At 40.6% G+C, this 18,964-nt stretch overlaps 2 protein-coding genes across 4 annotated transcripts in view; both read left to right on the top strand.

The window, feature by feature from the left end:
* On the top strand, positions 1–8,491 carry CAMLG (calcium modulating ligand). Its single transcript, XM_037509289.2, has 4 exons — positions 1–275; positions 1,933–2,384; positions 3,905–3,970; positions 7,066–8,491. The coding sequence occupies exons 1-4, from the start codon at positions 104–106 to the stop codon at positions 7,255–7,257; spliced, it is 882 nt and encodes a 293-aa protein (XP_037365186.1). The 5' UTR covers positions 1–103; the 3' UTR covers positions 7,258–8,491.
* Positions 8,492–11,220: 2,729 nt separating this feature from the next.
* DDX46 (DEAD-box helicase 46) overlaps positions 11,221–18,964 on the top strand; it is a 50,050-nt gene continuing 42,306 nt past the window's right edge. For 2 of the 3 annotated variants that reach the window (XM_037509288.2, XM_037509287.2), the window contains exons 1-4: positions 11,221–11,376; positions 14,757–14,945; positions 17,036–17,179; positions 17,682–17,778. In XM_037509288.2, coding sequence (XP_037365185.1) covers positions 11,360–11,376; positions 14,757–14,945; positions 17,036–17,179; positions 17,682–17,778 — 447 coding nt within the window. In that variant the 5' untranslated portion in view covers positions 11,221–11,359. The remainder of the gene's footprint in view (positions 11,377–14,756; positions 14,946–17,035; positions 17,180–17,681; positions 17,779–18,964) is intronic. The other variant, XM_054694382.1, reaches the window with a different exon arrangement.

Below are 18,964 nucleotides of genomic sequence, written 5' to 3'. Positions count from 1 at the left end.
CGGCGAGAAGGCGACGCGCGCTCTGCGGCCGGCTCTGAAGAGTCATCCGCGCACCCTCTCCCGCCGTCTGCACCTCCATCACCGCTCCCCGACTGTAGAGAAGATGGAGCCGGTGACCGTTGCAGCAGAAAACGGGGACCGGTCAGGGGCCCCGGCGGGCTCAGGACTGTCCGCTTCCCAGCGTCGGGCCGAGCTGCGGCGGCGAAAACTGCTCATGAACTCGGAACAGCGCATCAACCGGATCATGGGCTTTCACAGGCCTGGGAGCAGCGCGGGTGAGAATCTCGCCTTCCCCTCACTCCCGCTCAGGTCTCATGCAGGATCACGCCTCCTTTCCCTGTCCACCCCGCTGACCTTTTTGATCCGGCCCCTCTCCCGGACCACCCCCTCGCTGCTGCTGAGGTGCCGTCCCAAGTTTTCACTCCTTAAGCCCCGGGCGTGCCTACTCGCTGCCCTGGATTTACTAGGTGTTTCCCTTGAAGTTGTCCCCACCCCTCGTTCCTGAGTTCCTTTGCCGTGCTGCCCTCCATCCAGTCACCCCGAGACAGCCCCTCTTCTTTCCCCACGCCTTAGCCTCTCATGAAGGACTCACATTTTATCCCAAGACTGCTCTGCCTTTTGTGGCCCTCGGGAAGATTGCTTCCTTTCAGTCCCTGACAAATGCATTCCATTCCTTGGCCTTCCCTAGCATTCACCTTCTTTTGCCTTGCTCGAATTCAGTCGGCCACCTGAGCTTGTCTTTACCCGAACTGCCCTGTCTTTCTTCCTGCGTGGATCAGGGAGTCTTACGGTCATATCCTGGTGTCTGTGTCCTCAATGTTGTCATCCACAAGCCTTTTAGAAGAGATGGGGGGGGAAAAAAAAGGAATCAATATTGTTTAGCCCCAACAAGTGGGAAGTGCTCACCTGAGGGGTTCTCCCCTGGTGTGCCGAGATTGATATCAGAAACTGCATTTAACCCTAAAAGGAGTTCCTCATTTCTTCCCCTAGTGACTTGTACCATGAGTTTCTTAAAAGTTTTTTCTTTGTCGTGTGAATGTATTGAACACCCAGAATGTGTTAGTGACCTATCTTTCCATTGAATGTTTCCTTTACTAATTTGGCTCTAGCTGCGGGTTGCAAACTACTTAGGCTTTGTGATATTTATTCTCTAGGGCTCTAGTTTTTATCTCTGAACTTTCAGACCGTTCACAGGTTTGCAGCTGAAAAATGTGAAGAGAGGTAAGAGTATTATGTCAGTTCTCCAAGAACAATAGTTAAAAGACACATTTTTTCCCTAGAATGATTAATAATAACACGTTATTGTTTTTTTCAAAGCATTTGTTATTGTCCTTGAGATGCTTCTGTTTTGTTGTTGTGCTCTGAAAATTTTATCCATCAGTTGCCATCAGTAGAGTTTCTTGGTCTTTTGTTTAAAACCAGAACAGCATTCTGAAACTGCTTGTACCTCCTAATGGCTCCCTGACTCCAGTAGCAGGATTATGTAAACAGTAGCTGGAGGATATGCCACACCCTGTGCTGACTGGGTTCTGGGTGCAGGAATCTAAAAATACAGATTTTAAAACGTTTTCATAATTTAATATTTTGAACAAAGCAAGTTAGAGCAGGGATAAATAAAATCATACTTCCAGGATATATTATCTGTGAAAACTTGGTCTTTATATTGCTCCCTCCCTGACTGTCCTTCCTATGTTGTCTACTTGGCTTATCTACCCCCAATATTTGGGTTAAATACTCTGCAGGAATCATCTTTTTGAGCGATATATTTTGAGGGTGTAGCAGAAGGAGGTAGTTTAGTTTTTATGTCTAATCAGTATTAATTTAGATTCAGAGACTGCTGAGTTCTAACTGCAGCAGCATATTTTTTAATATTAGGATGAAAGCTATTTTGCCAGTATATAATACACAAGGCTTTTACATTTTTCTTCCCAGAAGAAGAAAGTCAAATAAATTCAAAGCCACAGGACAGTGATAAACTGAACTCCCTCAACATTCCTTCCGTTTCAAAGCGAGTAGTGCTGGGTGATTCCGTAAGTACGGGAGCAGCTGAGCAGCAGAGTGGTGTGACCGAGGTAAAGGGGACTCAGCTGGGAGACAAATTGGACTCTTTGATGAAGCCCCCTGAGTACGGTGCTGATGAGCTCCGGCAGCGGAACAGAGGGGACCCGACAGCGGACACTGTCCAGAGGGGTCCTCGCCATGGCTTAGAACAGTACCTCTCCAGATTTGAAGAAGCTATGAAGCTAAGGAAACAACTGATTAGTGAAAAACCCAATCAAGAGGATGGAAATACAACAGAAGAATTTGACTCTTTTCGAATATTTAGATTGGTGGGATGTGCTCTTCTTGCCTTTGGAGTCAGAGCTTTTGTTTGCAAATATTTGGTAAGAAACATTGGAAATGCAAATTGGTTATAATGAGTGCTTTTAATCCCTTGACTTCTTTGTCAGTCTTATTATTTACCAGATGGATGTGGCTATTTGGCAGTGTATTATGAACTGATTTACCTTAATTCCAAGAACCTAATTATAGTTGTTAACCTCCCTTTAAATGCCAGGTACCTTTCTGAGTGCTTTTACATTTATTAATTCATGTAATCTTCACCCTTAAGAACTTGATATCATTGATTCTGTGTCTTATAGATGAGGGAATGAAACCTCAGCTTAAATCACTTCTCCAGGTGACAGAAGTTTCATTCAATACACAAGGAATACAAATACAGGTACATACACACATACACTCTCACTGTGTATTACCTACCACTTTAAAATCATTTGAAACATTAAAATGTTGTCCCTGAGGTCCTGAACATGATGTAATTTTTTTCTATAGTTCAGAGACATTTCAGCATTTCATAATGTTGTATTATAATGTCTGTCCATTTTTGTTGTACTGTCAAATGCTAATGGCTGTCCATTGGGATTTAGTTGTCTCTAATGTTATGTGGAAGAATGGAGAAAAGCATAACTTGTAGTTCAGTCCTTGAAGCTCTTTGAGATATTTATATTCAGTGCCCATATTAAGAATGCCCACACATGTGCCAGACACATACAGTTTTCCAGGTAATTAAGATTTATATCAAGCAAAAAATCTATTTTGGAAGTGTAGTTTTTATGCACATCTTTTCTTACAGAGAATATCTTCACAGATTTGATTTTTTTCTAATTGTCTTCAAAGCTTTCAGCATTCAGTGAAGTGGGTTGCTGCTTTTTATGTCAAGTACTCTGTGTTCTTAAAGTTGTGTCCTATTTTTATGCCTCATTTTTGTGTGAGGTGATTTGGTTGTCTGATTTTATTTTTAGGTTTTCAACCGGGTTATTTTTCACTGCTGTTACTATACTTTTATCTAGTCAGCTAGTAATGTTTGTTCCTTTACTCCCTTCGTAGTATTTTTAATTTTAGAAGTAATTATATTAATTAAATGTTTGATCTTTCTTGTTGTATTGTGTGAAAGCAAAAAAATTAGCTATTTAGACTACAGTATGACTAACTCATCTTTTCAGCTAAAGATAAAGCCATGCGAATTAATTCCTTCAAAGTTTGAAAAACGTATGTAGTCTATTTTGAATAGTGGGCCTTTTTTGTGTGCTTTTGAATTGTCACTTTCTTCTAGATGAGAAAGATGTTACTGCATATGAGTATACAACTGTTGCCATTGAATACTTAAAATCATTAGAAGATAAGTTTTTATGAAAAAATATTTTGAGGACATTAGAATTGACTTGAAAAATATATTTTATGATTAGGAAATTAATCCCTTTATTAACCTTTCTTTACCTTTACTAAAATTAAATGCTGTGTTGTAGGTTCTTATGCTTGGAATTTTATAGCTACTCTTAGTTTGATTTATTGTTATTAGTGTGATTATTTTGGAAATGCATAATTTTATCTTTTATCTTCACAGTCCATATTTGCTCCATTTCTTACTTTACAACTTGCGTACATGGGACTATACAAATATTTTCCCAAGGTAAATTACAATTTTTCCTAAATTATGATGATATATTTAGATGAACAACTAGATAACTTCACAACCTTTAAAAAATACAGTCATGTGTGATTGGCCCTTCAGTGCTGAGCATTCTGTTTATGATGAGTTAATTTCTGAAAGTCAGTAGTTAGAAACTTATAGTAGTTAGACATTGCCATAATATTTTAATATTTATAAAAATACTGGTCCACAGTTGAGTAACTCACTCCAGAGTTTGAATAGTGCTAGTATAAGATAATGTTAAGTTTGATTACTTAGTAAATTTAGTAACACATTTGTTTGTAATAAAGGAAATAGATTTTTTTTGAGTTTTTTTTTTTAAGATTTACTGATTTATTTTATGCATAGAACTGGGGTGTAGGCCATAGGTGTGGGGGGGTGAAAGGATTCACTGGAGACAGAGTGGGGAGCAGAACAGGCACATTGACAGAAATACACTGCTGAGGGGAGCAGCGAGCGAGACAGGAGAGGTCTGCTGTGGTGATAAGCTCTGAGACTTATGTCACCTGGGAGGTCCGGAAATAGATTTTTTTAAAAATGGGTTCCATTATCTTTGCTCCTTCCGGGACATTTAATGACAAAGCACTTTAATGTTGAGAATCTGATGTTTTCCAGAAATATTTGGGCAGAATAGCAGAAGAACCCTGGGGATTATCAGTATGTCCCTGTTCTGCTTGATTGCAGATGTATACAAGGTTTTATGAGAGTTGGCTTGGTTAGCAAAAAAGATAATGTTGCTTGTGATTGAGTTTTGTGTGCGTTTTTTTGCTGAGAAATGACCACTTGGCTGTTTGCTTTGTCATTTGTAATGCACCGAACTCATGTACTTTTAATGGATATGAAACATTTATTTATTTGTTCATTTATTTATTTCCCCCCTCCCACCCTGAAGCATTTATATATTTTTGAGCAGTCAAATAGATTAAATATAGAAAGTAAAAGGATAGGGCCTCTCTGGTGGCACAGGGGTTAAAGACACAGTGCTGCCAAGCCATCACCAGCCACTGCAGCATGAGTTCGAGCCCTGGCTGCCAGGGAGCTACCCACATGGTGCAGCAGACCTCCCTTGTCTAGCCCAATGTTCCCCTCAGCAGTGTATTTCAGTAGATCTGCCTGTTTTACTCTCTACTCTGTCTCTGGTGAATCCTTTCACCTCCCTGCATCACTGGCCTACACCTCAGTTCTTGTATGCATTAAAGAAAAAAATCTTAAAAAATTGTGACATATTCATTCAGAGTGATGAAACACTCCATGTGCTGATAATGGTAAGCTTGCCAAGAAGATGAAGACAACAAACCAAAATACACAAAAGGGTTTATTTTACCTACTTTTTTTTTTTGGTAAAAAGGAGGAAAGCAATTTTTTTGGCTTTGCTTGTATATGTGTGATGAAACTGGAGAGATATACCTGAAGTTATAAACAATGTGTTTAGATAGGGTGTGTATAGGTTTCTAGGTAAATGGGGAAGAGGAAAGAAAGGAAGACTACTGTATCCTTTTCTCGCAAAACATTTTGAGTAAGTTTTTAAGCACATAGCAGTGTTGAAAGAATTGTGCAGTAAACATCCACTTATACTTACCACCTAGATTTTTTTTTTAAAGATTTATTTATTTATACAAGAATTGGTGTACAGTCAGAGATGCAGGAGGGTGAGAGAATTCAGAGACAGAGTGGGGAGCAGAACAGGCAGACTGACTGAAATACACTGCTGAGGGGAGCAGTGGGTGCGGCAGGAGAGGTCTGCTGCGCCATGTGTGATTCTCACTAGCCGGCCAGGATCGAACTCGCGCTGCAGAGGCTGCGGACAGCTTCATGGCACGGCGCTCAACCCGCTGCACCAACGGGGAGGCCATGCCACCTAGATTTTGTAATTAGCATTTCATTGTATTTTTTATATATCCAGTTTTCTGTCACTTTTCAATACATCTTCATTTTCTTGATGCACTTCAAAGTATGTTATATATGTAGATATCAGTATACTTCTACACCCTTCAGGTTACATATCTTTAAGTATAATTCATTTTTGCTTATGTCGTTTTTCTTTTTCTTTTTTTTTAAAGATTTATTTATTTATATAAGTACTGGGTACAGTCAAAAGCACGGGAGGGTAAGAGAATTTTCAAGAGCCAGAGCAGGGAGCAGAACAGGCAGAAGGACCAAAACACACTGCTGAGGGGAGCAGCAGGCGCGGCAGGAGAGGTCTGTGTGCCATGTGACTCTATAGAAAATGCTTGTGATTCTGGCACAAATAGCTCACTCTTCTTCAGGATACCTAGCATTCTTCTGAATTTTGTTTTCACTTTTCACATCTACCCATCTAAATCCTCCTTTTTTTTTTTTTTTAAAGATTTATTTATTTATTTATCTACACAAGCACTGGGTACAGTCAGAAGCACAGGGGGCGGGGTGAGAGAATTCACCAGAGCCAGAGCGGAGAGCAGTACAGGCAGACTGACAAAACACTGCTGAGGGGAGCAGCGGGCCAGCAAGAGAGGTCTGCGCACCATGTGGGACCCTTGCCAGGTGGCTGGGGATCAAACCGGCACTGCAGAGGCTGCGGGCAGTTTTGCAACTCAGCGCTTAACCGCTGCGCCACCGGGGAGGCCCTAAATCCTCCACATTTTTAAAGACATGTTTTAAATTTCACATCCCCTCTGAAGCCCTTCTGGTGCTTTATGAATAAAATCCTGGAGCAGTTTCTTGTCTCCTTTAAACCCTCATGCCACACATTATCTGCATTATTCATTTAGCATTTATTTATGTCCTGTCCAGTGATATTTTTTTGTTTTTGTCTTGTGCTGTAGTTTTGTCTTAAATTGTTAATTATTTCTTGCTTCTAGAGAAAACCTTGTTTTTTATAGCAAGAATGGTCTCTTTTCTCTACTCCCTAGCAGCTTGCTGCTTTACATATTATGCTATCAGTCAGTATTCGTTGGTAGGCTATTGACTGATATTTTGAAGCTTCATTTAATACTTTTGAAATCAGGCAAACATAGCCATACTGGTAATGTTTTTATAGAGTTTAGGCAGTTTTTTGTAAGCTCTAAGATTTATTTAAGTCTTTCTCTATACAGGGTGAAAAGAAGATAAAGACAACAGTATTAACAGCAGCACTTCTGCTATCTGGAATTCCTGCTGAGGTGATAAATCGATCCATGGATACCTATAGCAAAATGGGCGAAGTTTTCACAGATCTATGTGTCTACTTTTTCACTTTTATTTTTTGTCATGAACTACTTGATTACTGGGGTTCTGAAGTACCATGAAACCTGCAGAATTCAGAAGGAGAAACTTACAGGAAAACAATTGCTCTTCTGTGTTACAGTGTCCCTAAAGGAGGCAAATAGGTTCATGTGTTTATTTAATACTTTACTTTATAGGAGTTGTAAAACTACTTGATTAGGAATGAAATGGCAGGTTCTCTGATTTAAAAGGTTTGACTTTGTATTAATAGTGATGTGAAGAATAGAGTACTGACGTCGTTAATTGATTTTTCTTGATTAACTAAAAACCCCAGAATACACCTTTTCCAATCTTACCAGATTTGTAATTCCTCTTTTAGCGGCTGAGCTAGTGCTTTCAGGAGAGCAGATGAAATGGTCTCAGATAGCCCCAAGGACTGTATCTTGTATTTGTGTTATGTCCTCAGAAATGGAGCCATTTTAAAAATAAAATGAAAGAAACGAAATTGTCTAATGTTAAGTCTGCACATATTAAGGGCTGAATAAGGTAGCCAATTTGATCTTTTTCTGTTGATTTTAAGTTTTACTTGAGTGCAAATCTTTAATGATTGTGATTCATACATTGTGAAATTAGAAGGTATTTATGAAATCTTTATTTTATTTTAATTTTTTATTTATGAAATTTTTACCAAACTCAGAACTGGATGTTTTCACTTTTGAGTTTTAAATTTTTAGAAGTAGTGCTTTTTAAACAAACTAGAAAAGAATGACTAGCTATAAAAATGGGATTTGAAGAATTGCTTGTGGTATGCTACCCAGTAACATGAATATCCTTTTAAGTAACTTGTTAACACTCATATTTGGGAGCTTTGTCTTAACAGAGTACAAAACATAAGTGTCATATTGCTTGGTATTACATTCCCTTACAGATTTTTGTATGGTCCAATTGGTTAATCCTTGTGATATTAAAAATGTGCTTTTTTTTTATTACTCAAAAAGTCTTGATTTTTTCATTTTATTTTGAACCAGGATAATGAAAAAAGTATCGTTATTTCAGTCTATTTATTCCCTGACTTAAGGTAAGACTACAAACATAGTTTTCCTGATTATATAATGAACCTAGTATATAAAAGTTTGGAAAGCATCTTTCATGGATTTGTTACTCTTCACCCCTAAGAAGACACTAAAGAGTCTTCACATAAACATGTTTACTTCTTAGTGGGGAAAAAAAAGACCCTATTTAGCCAGTTGACACAGGCAGTGTAGATCATTATCTATTTTATAGTTCAAAGATTTGCTTTTTAAAGATTTATTTCTTCATGCATTAAAATAACTGGGTTGTAGGCCAGAGGTGCCGGGGGGTGGGAGAGGGTGAGAGGATTCACCAGATTCAGAGTGGGGAGCAGAACAGGCAGATATACTGAAATTCACTGCTAAGGGGAGCAGCGGGTGAGACAGGAGAGATCTGTTGTGTCGTATGTGGGTTAGTTCCCTGGCCAGGGATTGAACTCAGGTCTTAGGCCACAGTGGGGTGATAGCTCTAAGACTTAACCCCCGTGCTACCAGGAAGGCCCAAAATTCTATGTCCCTTACCTCTCCTATTTCTCTCTTGAACTCCAGACTTATATATCCTGTTAGGTAGCCATTATGTCCTTCTGGATACCTAGTAGGCTTTCATCACACCAAATAGACTTCCATACCCTTTTCATTTTTACAAGTTCACCACAATTCACAGTAGTTCTGTTAAAATCCTGAGTGTCATCTTTATTTCTTGCTTTTCCTTATAGCTCACATCCAGTTTATCAATTACTGTTTATAGCATTGCCTGCAGAACACATCCACTAGTCATTTTTCTATTCCATATAAACTGAAATCTACACTCTTCACCTATGGTGCATTCAGGCACTTTACTGTGATTCTGATACTTGACCATTGGTGTCCATTCTGTTAAACATTTAGTCCAGGTCTTCATTACCCTTGACACGAACTGCCAGACCCCCTAATCTAGTCTAGTGTCCTCACTGCTGCCACAGGTGGGCAATAAACAGCAAGAGACCAGAGTAGTCTTGGAGTTTAAACTCCTTCGTTTCTTTTTTCAATAAATCAAATTTATTGAGGTAAAGTTTTCATGCAGTTAAAACAGCCAATTTCTTTTTTATTATTTAATTCATACATTGTTTTTCATTTTTGCACGATGTATGCATTTTCATTTTGGTTATATTCCCTATACAATTCCCACCCCCCCCCCTTATTTTTACCCTAATCCCTACTGTCCAAACACCCCCCACCCCAGGAATGTGTCTCTGATCTACAGTTGAGTGTTGATTTTGATTTTTTCTTTATTATAATTAGTCTTTTTCCTGGTCCCTTATTTAGGTTTTCCAAATTCCTGCTATGAGTGACAGCATCTGGTATTTTTCTTTTTCTTTCTGGATTATTTGGCTAATCGTGGTCCCTTCCAGCTCCATCCATGTTGCTGCAAATTGCATGAGTTTATCTTTTTGATTGCTGAGTAATATTCCATTGTGTATATGTACCACATCTTCTTGATCCAGTCATCTATTTTTGGGCATTTGGGTTGTTTCCATAGCTTAGCTATTGTAAATAGTGCTGCTATAAACACAGGGGTGCAGGTGCCCTTTTGAATTAATGTTTCTGTGTCCTTTGGGTAAATAACTAGGAGTGGAATTGCTGGATCATATGGAAACTCTATCTTTAGCAGGTTGAGGAATCTCCACACAGCTTTCCATAGTGGTTGGACCATTCTGCACTCCCACCATCAGTGCAGGAGAGTTCCTTTTTCTCCACATCCTTGCCAACATTTGTTGTTGTTTTTTTTTTTAATATGTGCCATTCTCACTGATGTAAGATGGTATCTCATTGTAGTTTTGATTTGCATTTCCCTGATTACAAGTGATGTTGAACATTTTTTCATATGCCTGTTGGCCATTTGCGTTTCCTCTTTGGAGAAGTTTCTTCTTAACTCTTCTGCCCATTTTTTGACTGGATTATTTACTTTGTTTTTGTTGAGTCTCATCAGCTCTTTGTAGATTTTTGTGATCAGACCATTATCATTATTGTTGTGTGCAAAAATTTTCTCCCAATGGTGGGGTTTCTCTTTGTTTTGGTTATTGTCTCTTTTACAAAACAGCCAATTTCAAGTGTACAGTTTGGTGAAGTTTTATAAACCTTTACAACCACTCAGCAGCTACCATAGTGAAGATAGTCATAGAACTTCTCTATTCGCCTTAGATGTAAGAAAGTTAAACAGTGCGGGGACATGTAAAGTACCTTTCAGCTAAAACAACTGTTAAGTGTGTTCCATGAGGGGTGTCATTCTCAACCTTCACTGTACTTCAGAATCTGGGACACAAATCTTTCAAATGCAAAGGAAATACTCCAGATCCAGAATATGACGATCTAACACAAACATCCCCCCTACGCGGCCTTTTTTATTTCATGTGGAGGCAATGTGGAGAACCGTTAAAACATGAATTCACTTGTAGCTCTTTGTAACTTTGACTCAAATCTCATCTTAAAGGTCACTGTCTCAGGGAACTACATGTCTGACCTCCATCTTATGGTGGACACACTTGTATTAAATCCGCTTGTATTTTTAGTAATTTGTACATACCCCCACTAGGTTGTAAAATCCGCTTAACAAATAATATATAAATAAATGACAAATGAATGACAAATCAATAAATGACCGTACAAGTGAATGAGAGTGAGTGGCAATGTTTGTAAGCATCACTTAGCAGGCTAAGGGGACGTCTGTACACGTCCGAGGACAGCTCTGCATTCACTGAGCTCGGTGACCTTCGCAGCGCCTCCCAAGGCTGGGGCCAGGCTGAGCACCCCGCTTCCCAGCCCCGCGGAGCCGCGAATTTCCTGGCGGTGCTGGGAAAACCCGACCAAGGCGGCTGGTGCCGCGCGCCCGACGCCGTGCGGCCTCCAGCCGCGAGGCGGCGCTGTGGAGACAGCAGCTTCCGGCCGGCTCTGCCGCTCCTGCCGCGGGCGCCTCATCCTGTTCTCGTTGGCCGCCTCTGATGGCCGCCGCCGCTGGAGCCGCCGCCGCCGCTTAGAGCCCCGCTCCTCGCCCGGCGACCGAAGGCGGCGCGGTCGCCTCCTTTGTCCAGTTTTCCTGCGCGTCGTAACCGAGTGCCCGCCTTTCCGCGGCCGCAGCATGGGCCGGGAGTCTCGGTGAGGCGGCGGGCGGCGGGCTAGCGGCGTCCTCGGGCGGGGAAGAGGCGGGAGCTGAGTGGCCGCGGGCCGCGCCCGGCCCGGCGCGACCCCACGTGCGGCCCGCGTTGCCCGCGGCCCCTGGGGTCGGGGGGCGCCGCGGCGGCGGGAATGGCTGTTCTGGGGCCGACGATGGGCGCCCAGGGGCCCCCCGCACTGCCCCCCGCTGGTTGGAGCTCCTGGGCGCGAACGCTCGGCCACCACTTTGACGATGGCCCCGCAGCCCGCCACTTCCAGGAAGCCCTCCCTGAATGCCCCAGTAACGAGCCCCGTCGAAGTTCTGACACTTCGCATTTGCAGCATTTCCTTGGCGCCCCGCGCCCTGTGTTTCTGTTCATTGTTCTGTACCTGTGTGGTATTTTCCCAAGTCAGTTGAAAGAAGCTTGGGGACAAACATTTTTACATCACCTACACCCTGACGGTGACTAGGCTTTGCCTGGGCTGTGATTGTTTACTAGACTAGTTAATCATGAAGACTGACTGGGGATTTACTTTGCGAGTAGATTTCATGTTTCTGGGCGGATGCTTTCCATCCTTTTGAAACTGTGGACTGGGAGATCTTGGAACTATGATTTCATCAAAACGTTAGATTGTTTATTGGCTCGGGACCTTGAGATTTTTGACTTGAGTGATTGCCATGCACTTAATAATGACGGAAATCCTATGTATCCAGGGACTGTGAGGCTGGGTTTTTTTTTCCCCCCATGCTCATACACTTTGTTGTTTCCCCTCCAATTAACATGGAGGGGAATGGCCAAAGCTTAAGGGTAGAGCTTGATGAAATTCAGCAAATAGATAAACTGTCTCCTGGATAAAGGTGAATTTCATAACTATAGCAAATTCTTGTGAAAGTAATTTAAATCTCTGCTATTCATCTGGCTACCTAAACCAGAAACTTGCAAGTGATACTTACTTGACTCATTCTTCTGTCTTACTGCCTACATGGTCTTGGATTCTGCACCCTGTCCCCATTCCAGCTCCCCCTGTCTTACTTCAGGCCCTGATCTATTGATCAGACTGCTCTTTGCCTCAAATGGATTATCTTCCTCATCTTGCTTGCCTAAAAGCCCCTTCACACTATGGTCAGGGTGACTCACAATAAAGATAAAGTCATGTATTCCCCTGCTTAGTCCCTGTTGGTGCTTACTGCTCCTAAGACTGTAAGCTACCAAACTCTGAACCCTGAGGATGTCTTGCACAAAGGAGTTTATTATGTGAATAGGTGGCCACGAAGGGAGTCAGCAGGGTTAATACCCTAAAAGTAGAGGCTCCCCTAATGGGGGGTGTGTGTGTGTGTGTGTGTGTTGCTGTAATTGTATAAACAGGAAAGGAATTTAAAGAGTTGCAGGATGTAAGGGGAATAAGGGGCTTTGTCTTTCCGGGTCCTAGGAGGTGCTCCTCACCAAAAGTTAACATTAATCTTCCTCTGCAGAGTGTTCTTTTGGGGTTAACAACCCAGCAGATGCTTGCCCTGGTGTTAGCAGCCTAGAAAGGGCAAGGAGAATTTTGTTAGAGATGTAGCACATTCTGTTTTTGGTATGCAGTTGGAGAATGAATCACCAGGTGATGGAGAGAGAGCGAGAAGGGAGAACAAGGATGGTACTTAGTATTTGATTCTACTTAGTTTTCTAACAAAGTTTTCAACTTTTCTAACAAAGTTTAAGCCACTTTTGGGGTTGTGGGCTCTGACTACAAGGTGAAATTCAGACTCTTTAGCCCAGCCTTCAAGCCCTTCACAGGGAAGTCCCTTACTGCCCTTCATCCTTCTCCTTTATGGACTGTGCTCTTTGTTTGTTGAGGAAATAATGAAAGACTGAGATGGGGAACAACTTTTTAAAAATATAAGAACCCAGTTTACCTACACATGTGGGTTTCATGAGGATTAAAGAGAAGTAGTAGGAAGTAGGTTCTGAAAGGGATTTGGACCAGAATGGGAATGGATTACAGATTTAGTGTTGAAAATAAGAATTTATTTAGGGGCTGCGAATTTATTTGGGAGTCATTGTAGACTTAAGGGAAAAGGGAATTAAAGCAGAACGACCAGGGATCGCCTCAAACGTCCTAAGTAACAGGTCTCAGAGTAGTGATAGTGGGAACCCTGAGTATGTGATATAATGTGAAAACAATTAGGGAGGCAATGTTGGTGATGCTCAGTGTTTTATTGGTTATGTAGAAAAAGCAAAAGAAGATACCTGATACTTTGATCCCGCTGGCTAGAAGTTGGGATAATTAAGGGTTTGGGAGGAAATGCTAACAAGTTTGAGTTTCTAAACACTGAATTTTAGGTGCTCGAGAGATGGTTAGGCCCATATGCCTTATCCATCTTAGTTAGGTTTACTGCTTGAAGTAGCCTTGGCACACTGATGACGCCCCACTTTATTTTGTCTTATGAAATCCAGACTCATTTCAGCCACCTCCTGAACTCCGATGCCTCATGTGTGGATTTCCCATGACAGCTTCTCCCTTAACCTTTGCATATTAGTAAATGGCAGCTTCATCTGTCTACTCAATTCAGCCAAATATTGTTTTCCCTGCTTCTGCCTGTGCTTCACTTTGGTTTATTCTCCCTTTAGCAGCTTGAATAGTTCTTTATAAACATTAATGAGTTTATGTTACTCCACTTAAAATTTCTCTCTAGCTTTTCATCTTACTCAGTAAAGAGAGTCCTTAAATTGGCCTCTAGAATTCTAGAGAACGCTCCATGTTTGACTTTCCTTACTCTCACTCACCCCTTTAACCCTAGCTGCCGTCCTTGAATACATCAATCAAGCTTCCTCCTTAGGGGTCTTGCACTTGCTGTGTCTTTTAGCTGATTAGTTCCTTCCCCATATAGGCTCTCTGTTTTAACCCCTGCTTGTTTGATTAGATCCAGAAGTCACTTGCCCAGGATAAATGTCTGAAATGAATGTTACTTTATGAGCTAGACCTTCTCTAATCACTTCGTATACTATATCCTAGCTAACCTCCTACCTTCCATTTTCTTTTTCCTTCACTCTGATCTGTTTTTCTCCATTGCACCACTGACAGTATATATTTATTTCTTGTCTGTCATCATTTTTTTTTTTTAAACCAGAGCTTAAATCAGAAAGCTGCTTAGGGCCCAAAGGCAGAAGCTTGTTCTGTTTTCTTTATTGTGTTACTTCTTTAGGATAGATTTTACCACCTCTCATGTGCTGAAACAAAAGGGTCATTTTTTTCCTCTCTGATTTTTTAAAAGTTTATATATAAAAAGGCCTTTTAGTGTTTCATTTGTCTCTCAGGTTTTTGGGTAAAGAATAATAAAATAAATAATAAAGTATAATGGGAACTGTTTGTTAAGGTTAATTTTTAATAATATCTAGACACTATCGGAAGCGATCAGCGTCACGAGGGCGTTCTGGAAGTCGGTCTAGAAGTCGCTCACCCTCAGACAAAAGAAGTAAACGTGGAGATGACAGACGGTCTAGAAGCAGAGATAGAGACAGAAGGAGAGAGCGGTCTCGTAGCAGGGATAAAAGAAGATCTCGGTCAAGAGACAGGAAGCGTCTGAGGTAAGGCATTAATCTCCAAAGGACCCGTGATAAATTGGGTCTTCTCAATTAAATGGAATATCTTCAAAAGTGTGTGTTGCATTGGAATTTAGTGGCCCCCTTGCAGACCCTCTGTTTTAATGCCTGCTTGTTTGATTAGATCCAGAAGTAACTTGCCTAGAACACAAACTCAATCTGTCTGACTTAGAGCCTGAAGTTTGGAAAATTCAGGCTGTATTTTATATAATCCAAAGAGAACCTTTAATGCCCACTGAGAGAAATTAAGAAAGAAGTAAAAAGAATGTGCCTTCAAGGTGGCTTTATTCTGTCTCATGGGCGCTAATAACTGTTTTGAGCAGCCCCTGAAGCCGCCTGGAAAGATCCATTTCTGGGGCCTCCCTGGTGGCACAAGGGGTTAAGATGCAACCTATGAAGCTATCCACAGCTTCTGCAGCACAAGTTCTATACCCGGCCGGCCAGGGAGCAGCCCACATGGCGCAGCAGACCTCTCCTGACTCACCCACTGTTCCCCTCAGCAGTATACTTCCATCGATCTGCCTGGTCTGTTCTCCGCTCTCTCTGGTGAATCCTCTCACCACCACCCCAACACCTGTACCCCAGCTCTTGTATGCATAAATAAATAAATATTAAAAAAAAAATCCATTTCCGGCCCCTGCTTGCTGTCTTAAATACTTAAAACTGTTTAAGATTTAAATCAAAGAGCACTCTTAATTTATATTTTACTTGACTACATATTCCTTGACAGCAGTCAAGAGGCCATAACTTTTTCTTGAGGTGAAAAACAGCTTTTAAATAAAAATCTCCACCACACCGAAAACAAATTGCCATTGCAGCTTCTCATCAAAATAGAAAAGAAGATAAGGTTATCCAGGTATTGCAAGCTGATCACAGAGCTTTATCTTTCTCAAACATTGGAGGAAGAGGTTGCAAAAATGTTACGTGGTTCTCAGGGAATCACAGTCTGAGTACTGCTGCCTTCTTCAATTCCTTATTGTGTAAGTCCAGGATCAGTTTTACACAGTTCAGTCAAGTGCTTGGTCCTTTAATATTTGGTCTTGGACTTTTTGATGTGAAAGTAGAATCACACAATTTTAGAGCAAGAGGATTTTGAGAATATCTGGTGAAGTCTCCCTATTTTATAGATGAGGAAACTGAAACCCAGAGTGTTAGAACTCTGCCCTATGTCAGGTCACTCATTAGTAGCAATACCATGGTAAAATGCTTATTTCCAAACTGTCATATCCATGATCTTCCCACAATCCTTTACTGCACATCCCTATACTTAGGTTTAGGCTTTCTGTGAAATTTAGATTTTCTGTTGTAGACTGTGGATTTTGGATTGCTTTTTTTTTTTTTTTAATAATTGCTGTATTTTTAATTTATTTTTTAGGATTTTATTTTTTCATAGAACTGGGGTGCCAGCCAGAGGTGTGGGGGTGGGGGGAGGGAGTGTGTATGAGAGGATTCACCAGAGACAGAGTGGGTAGGTCTTCATGGTGGTAGCACTGAGACTTAACTCCTAGGCCACCACAGAAGCTCTAGATAGCTTTTTATTTTTTTCCAAGATGATATATTTTCTTTCCTTTTTTTTTTTTTAAAGATTTGTTTATTCATGAAAGAAATGGGGTGTAAACCAGAGGGGTGGGGGTGGGGGTGTGAGAGGATTCACCAGAGACGGAGTGGGGAGCAGAACAGGTGGATCTACTGAAATACACTGCTGAGGGGAACAGCAGGCGGGACAGGAAAGGTCTGCTGCACCATGTGGGTTGCTCCCTGGCTGTCCAGCGATCAAACTCGTACTGCAGTTGCTGGTGATAGCTTGATAGCGCTGTCTTTAACCCCTGTGCCACCAGGGAGGCCCCAACATGATATATTTTCAATAAACATTTTAAAATTGTATCCTCATTTTTTTCACTGACCATTTATAAGAATTGATTTTACTCGCCCTTTTTCACTGATTTGATAGTTAATTGAAATCTCTGCCTTTAATGATGATAATTAAGAAGCTTCTTTGAGCATGGGATAGAACCATGACATGAAATGGTAGCTTGGCTTGGTCATAGAATAAATAAAAAGCGTCCCCCTTTCAGGCGTTCCAGAAGTAGAGAGAGAGATAGAAGTCGAGAACGCAGAAGATCTCGAAGTCGAGACAGGAGACGCTCAAGGAGTAGAAGCAGGGGCCGGCGATCCCGCTCTTCCAGTCCTGGTAATAAAAGCAAGAAAACTGAAAATAGGTAATGTTATTATTGTACCTCTCTCTGTCATAGAAAATTTTTAGAAGTTTGTAGTACTTGAGAATATCTTCTCTATCTCTGGGTATCTATCAAATCTGGAAGGATTTTTAAGTTTCTTAGAAAAGCAACTTCAATAAGCACTACAAAGGTTGGGGGGCATTGTCTAATTTGGTCACATTAAAATTAACAAATGCTATTTTAAGATTCCTTAAGTAGGGTCAGAGTAAAAGCCTGTTGGGATTTAAATATTACTACGTATTAAATTTTGCAATTGTTTTTATATGAAATGTCCAATTTTTCTCGGGTGAATTTCTAAATACTGAATAGTATTGGGACTAATTTTTCATTACATTTCTTAAGTTTTTATTAATGGAATATAAACATGTTGTTAATTCTTAGGTGTTACATACGTAAAAAAAGGTAAACACAAGTGTATAAAAGCATTTGAAAATTAATGTTTCCAAGCATGAATAGATGATGCTTATTTCTCTCTTTTTGGAAGATCCAGGTCCAAAGAGAAAACAGATAGTGGGGAAAGCTCTAAAGAGAAGAAAAAAGACAAGGATGACAAGGAGGATGAAAAAGAAAAAGATGCTGGTGTATGTTTATTAACTTATAAATAAGTAGTTGCATAGTAGCAAACTTGTTTTTCCAATGACATATTGTTTTCTTAATGTTATTTGTTATTTTTAAATAAATGAGAGTAGGTATGTAATAAGATAAACATGAAATGTTTGTTCCCATGAAAAAAGATAGGAAAAAAGTCTTTAGCCTACACTTATTCATATATCCTCTGTAAAAATGAGTCCCAAAAAGTTTATCTTTTTTCCTCATATCTGAGGATATTTCCTTGCATATCTGTATTTATTGTCTGTTTTTACTCAGAAAATGTCCTCATACCATATATATTTCTTATACCTTGCTTTTTGTTTCATACCTTGCTTTTATTTTTATTTTTCTTAAGAGGCATGTATTTTTTTTTTTTTATTTGTTTGTTTGTACATGCACTGGGTACTGTCAGAAACGCGGGAGGGTGAGAGAATTCACCAGAGCGGGGAGCAGAGCAGGCAGAAGGACTGAAGTACACTGCTGAGGGGAGCAGCGGGTGGCAGGAGAGGTCTGCGCGCCATGTGGGACCCTCCTCCAGTGGCCAGGGAGCAGCCGGGGATCGAACCGGCACCGCAGAGGCCGCGGGCAGCTTCGCAACCCAGCGCTCAACCGCTGCGCCACCCAGCGCTCAACCGCTGCGCCACTGGGGAGGCCCTCATACCTTGCTTTTAATCATAAATTATTTTATTGGTATATAAGCTCTTAAGAATAATTAACAGTAGTATATTCATCCATCTTAAGAAGTAGAATACCTTGCTGTTTTCTTTTGTTACATATTAGAGATCTTTCTATAGCTGCTTACGCAAATAAAACTCATTTAAAATGCCTACATAGTATTCTGTTGCAACAAGGTAGAGCTCACTCTTGGTGGATATTTAGGTTATTTCCTGCTTGCTGTAAACAGGCATTGATCCTTGTTCACAGTCTGTTGTGAATATAGTGTGTGCTGAAGTGTTAGTGAACTGTTTTTGTCAGTGGGTATAGACACTTAACATTTTCATAAATATCATCAGGTTGCCCTCCAAAAACATATAAGTTGTGATTTAAGAATTTAAACATGAAAAAAATCTTATTTCCTCACATCCTTGCAAACATGGGAGGTTTAAATTTTAATTTTTACCATTCTTATTGAGTAGCATGTCTCTACTGCAAGTGAATATTTAAATGCTATGAATA

This window comes from Talpa occidentalis, unplaced genomic scaffold, assembly GCF_014898055.3.
Source record: "Talpa occidentalis isolate TD23 unplaced genomic scaffold, MPIMG_talOcc4v2.1 talOcc4.13, whole genome shotgun sequence".
In the NCBI taxonomy this organism is placed as follows: Eukaryota; Metazoa; Chordata; class Mammalia; order Eulipotyphla; family Talpidae; genus Talpa; species Talpa occidentalis.
The sequence above is the reverse complement of the archived record's forward strand: the minus strand, read 5'-3'. Positions and strand labels throughout refer to the sequence as shown.

Excerpts from the sequence above, each read along its gene's own strand:
- CAMLG (XM_037509289.2), top strand. The coding sequence starts at position 104 with ATGGAGCCGGTGACCGTTGCAGCAGAAAACGGGGACCGGTCAGGGGCC. Across the intron at positions 276-1,932 it reads CAGGCCTGGGAGCAGCGCGG|AAGAAGAAAGTCAAATAAAT; the intron begins GTGAGAATCTCG and ends TTTTCTTCCCAG. Across the intron at positions 2,385-3,904 it reads CTTTTGTTTGCAAATATTTG|TCCATATTTGCTCCATTTCT; the intron begins GTAAGAAACATT and ends TTATCTTCACAG.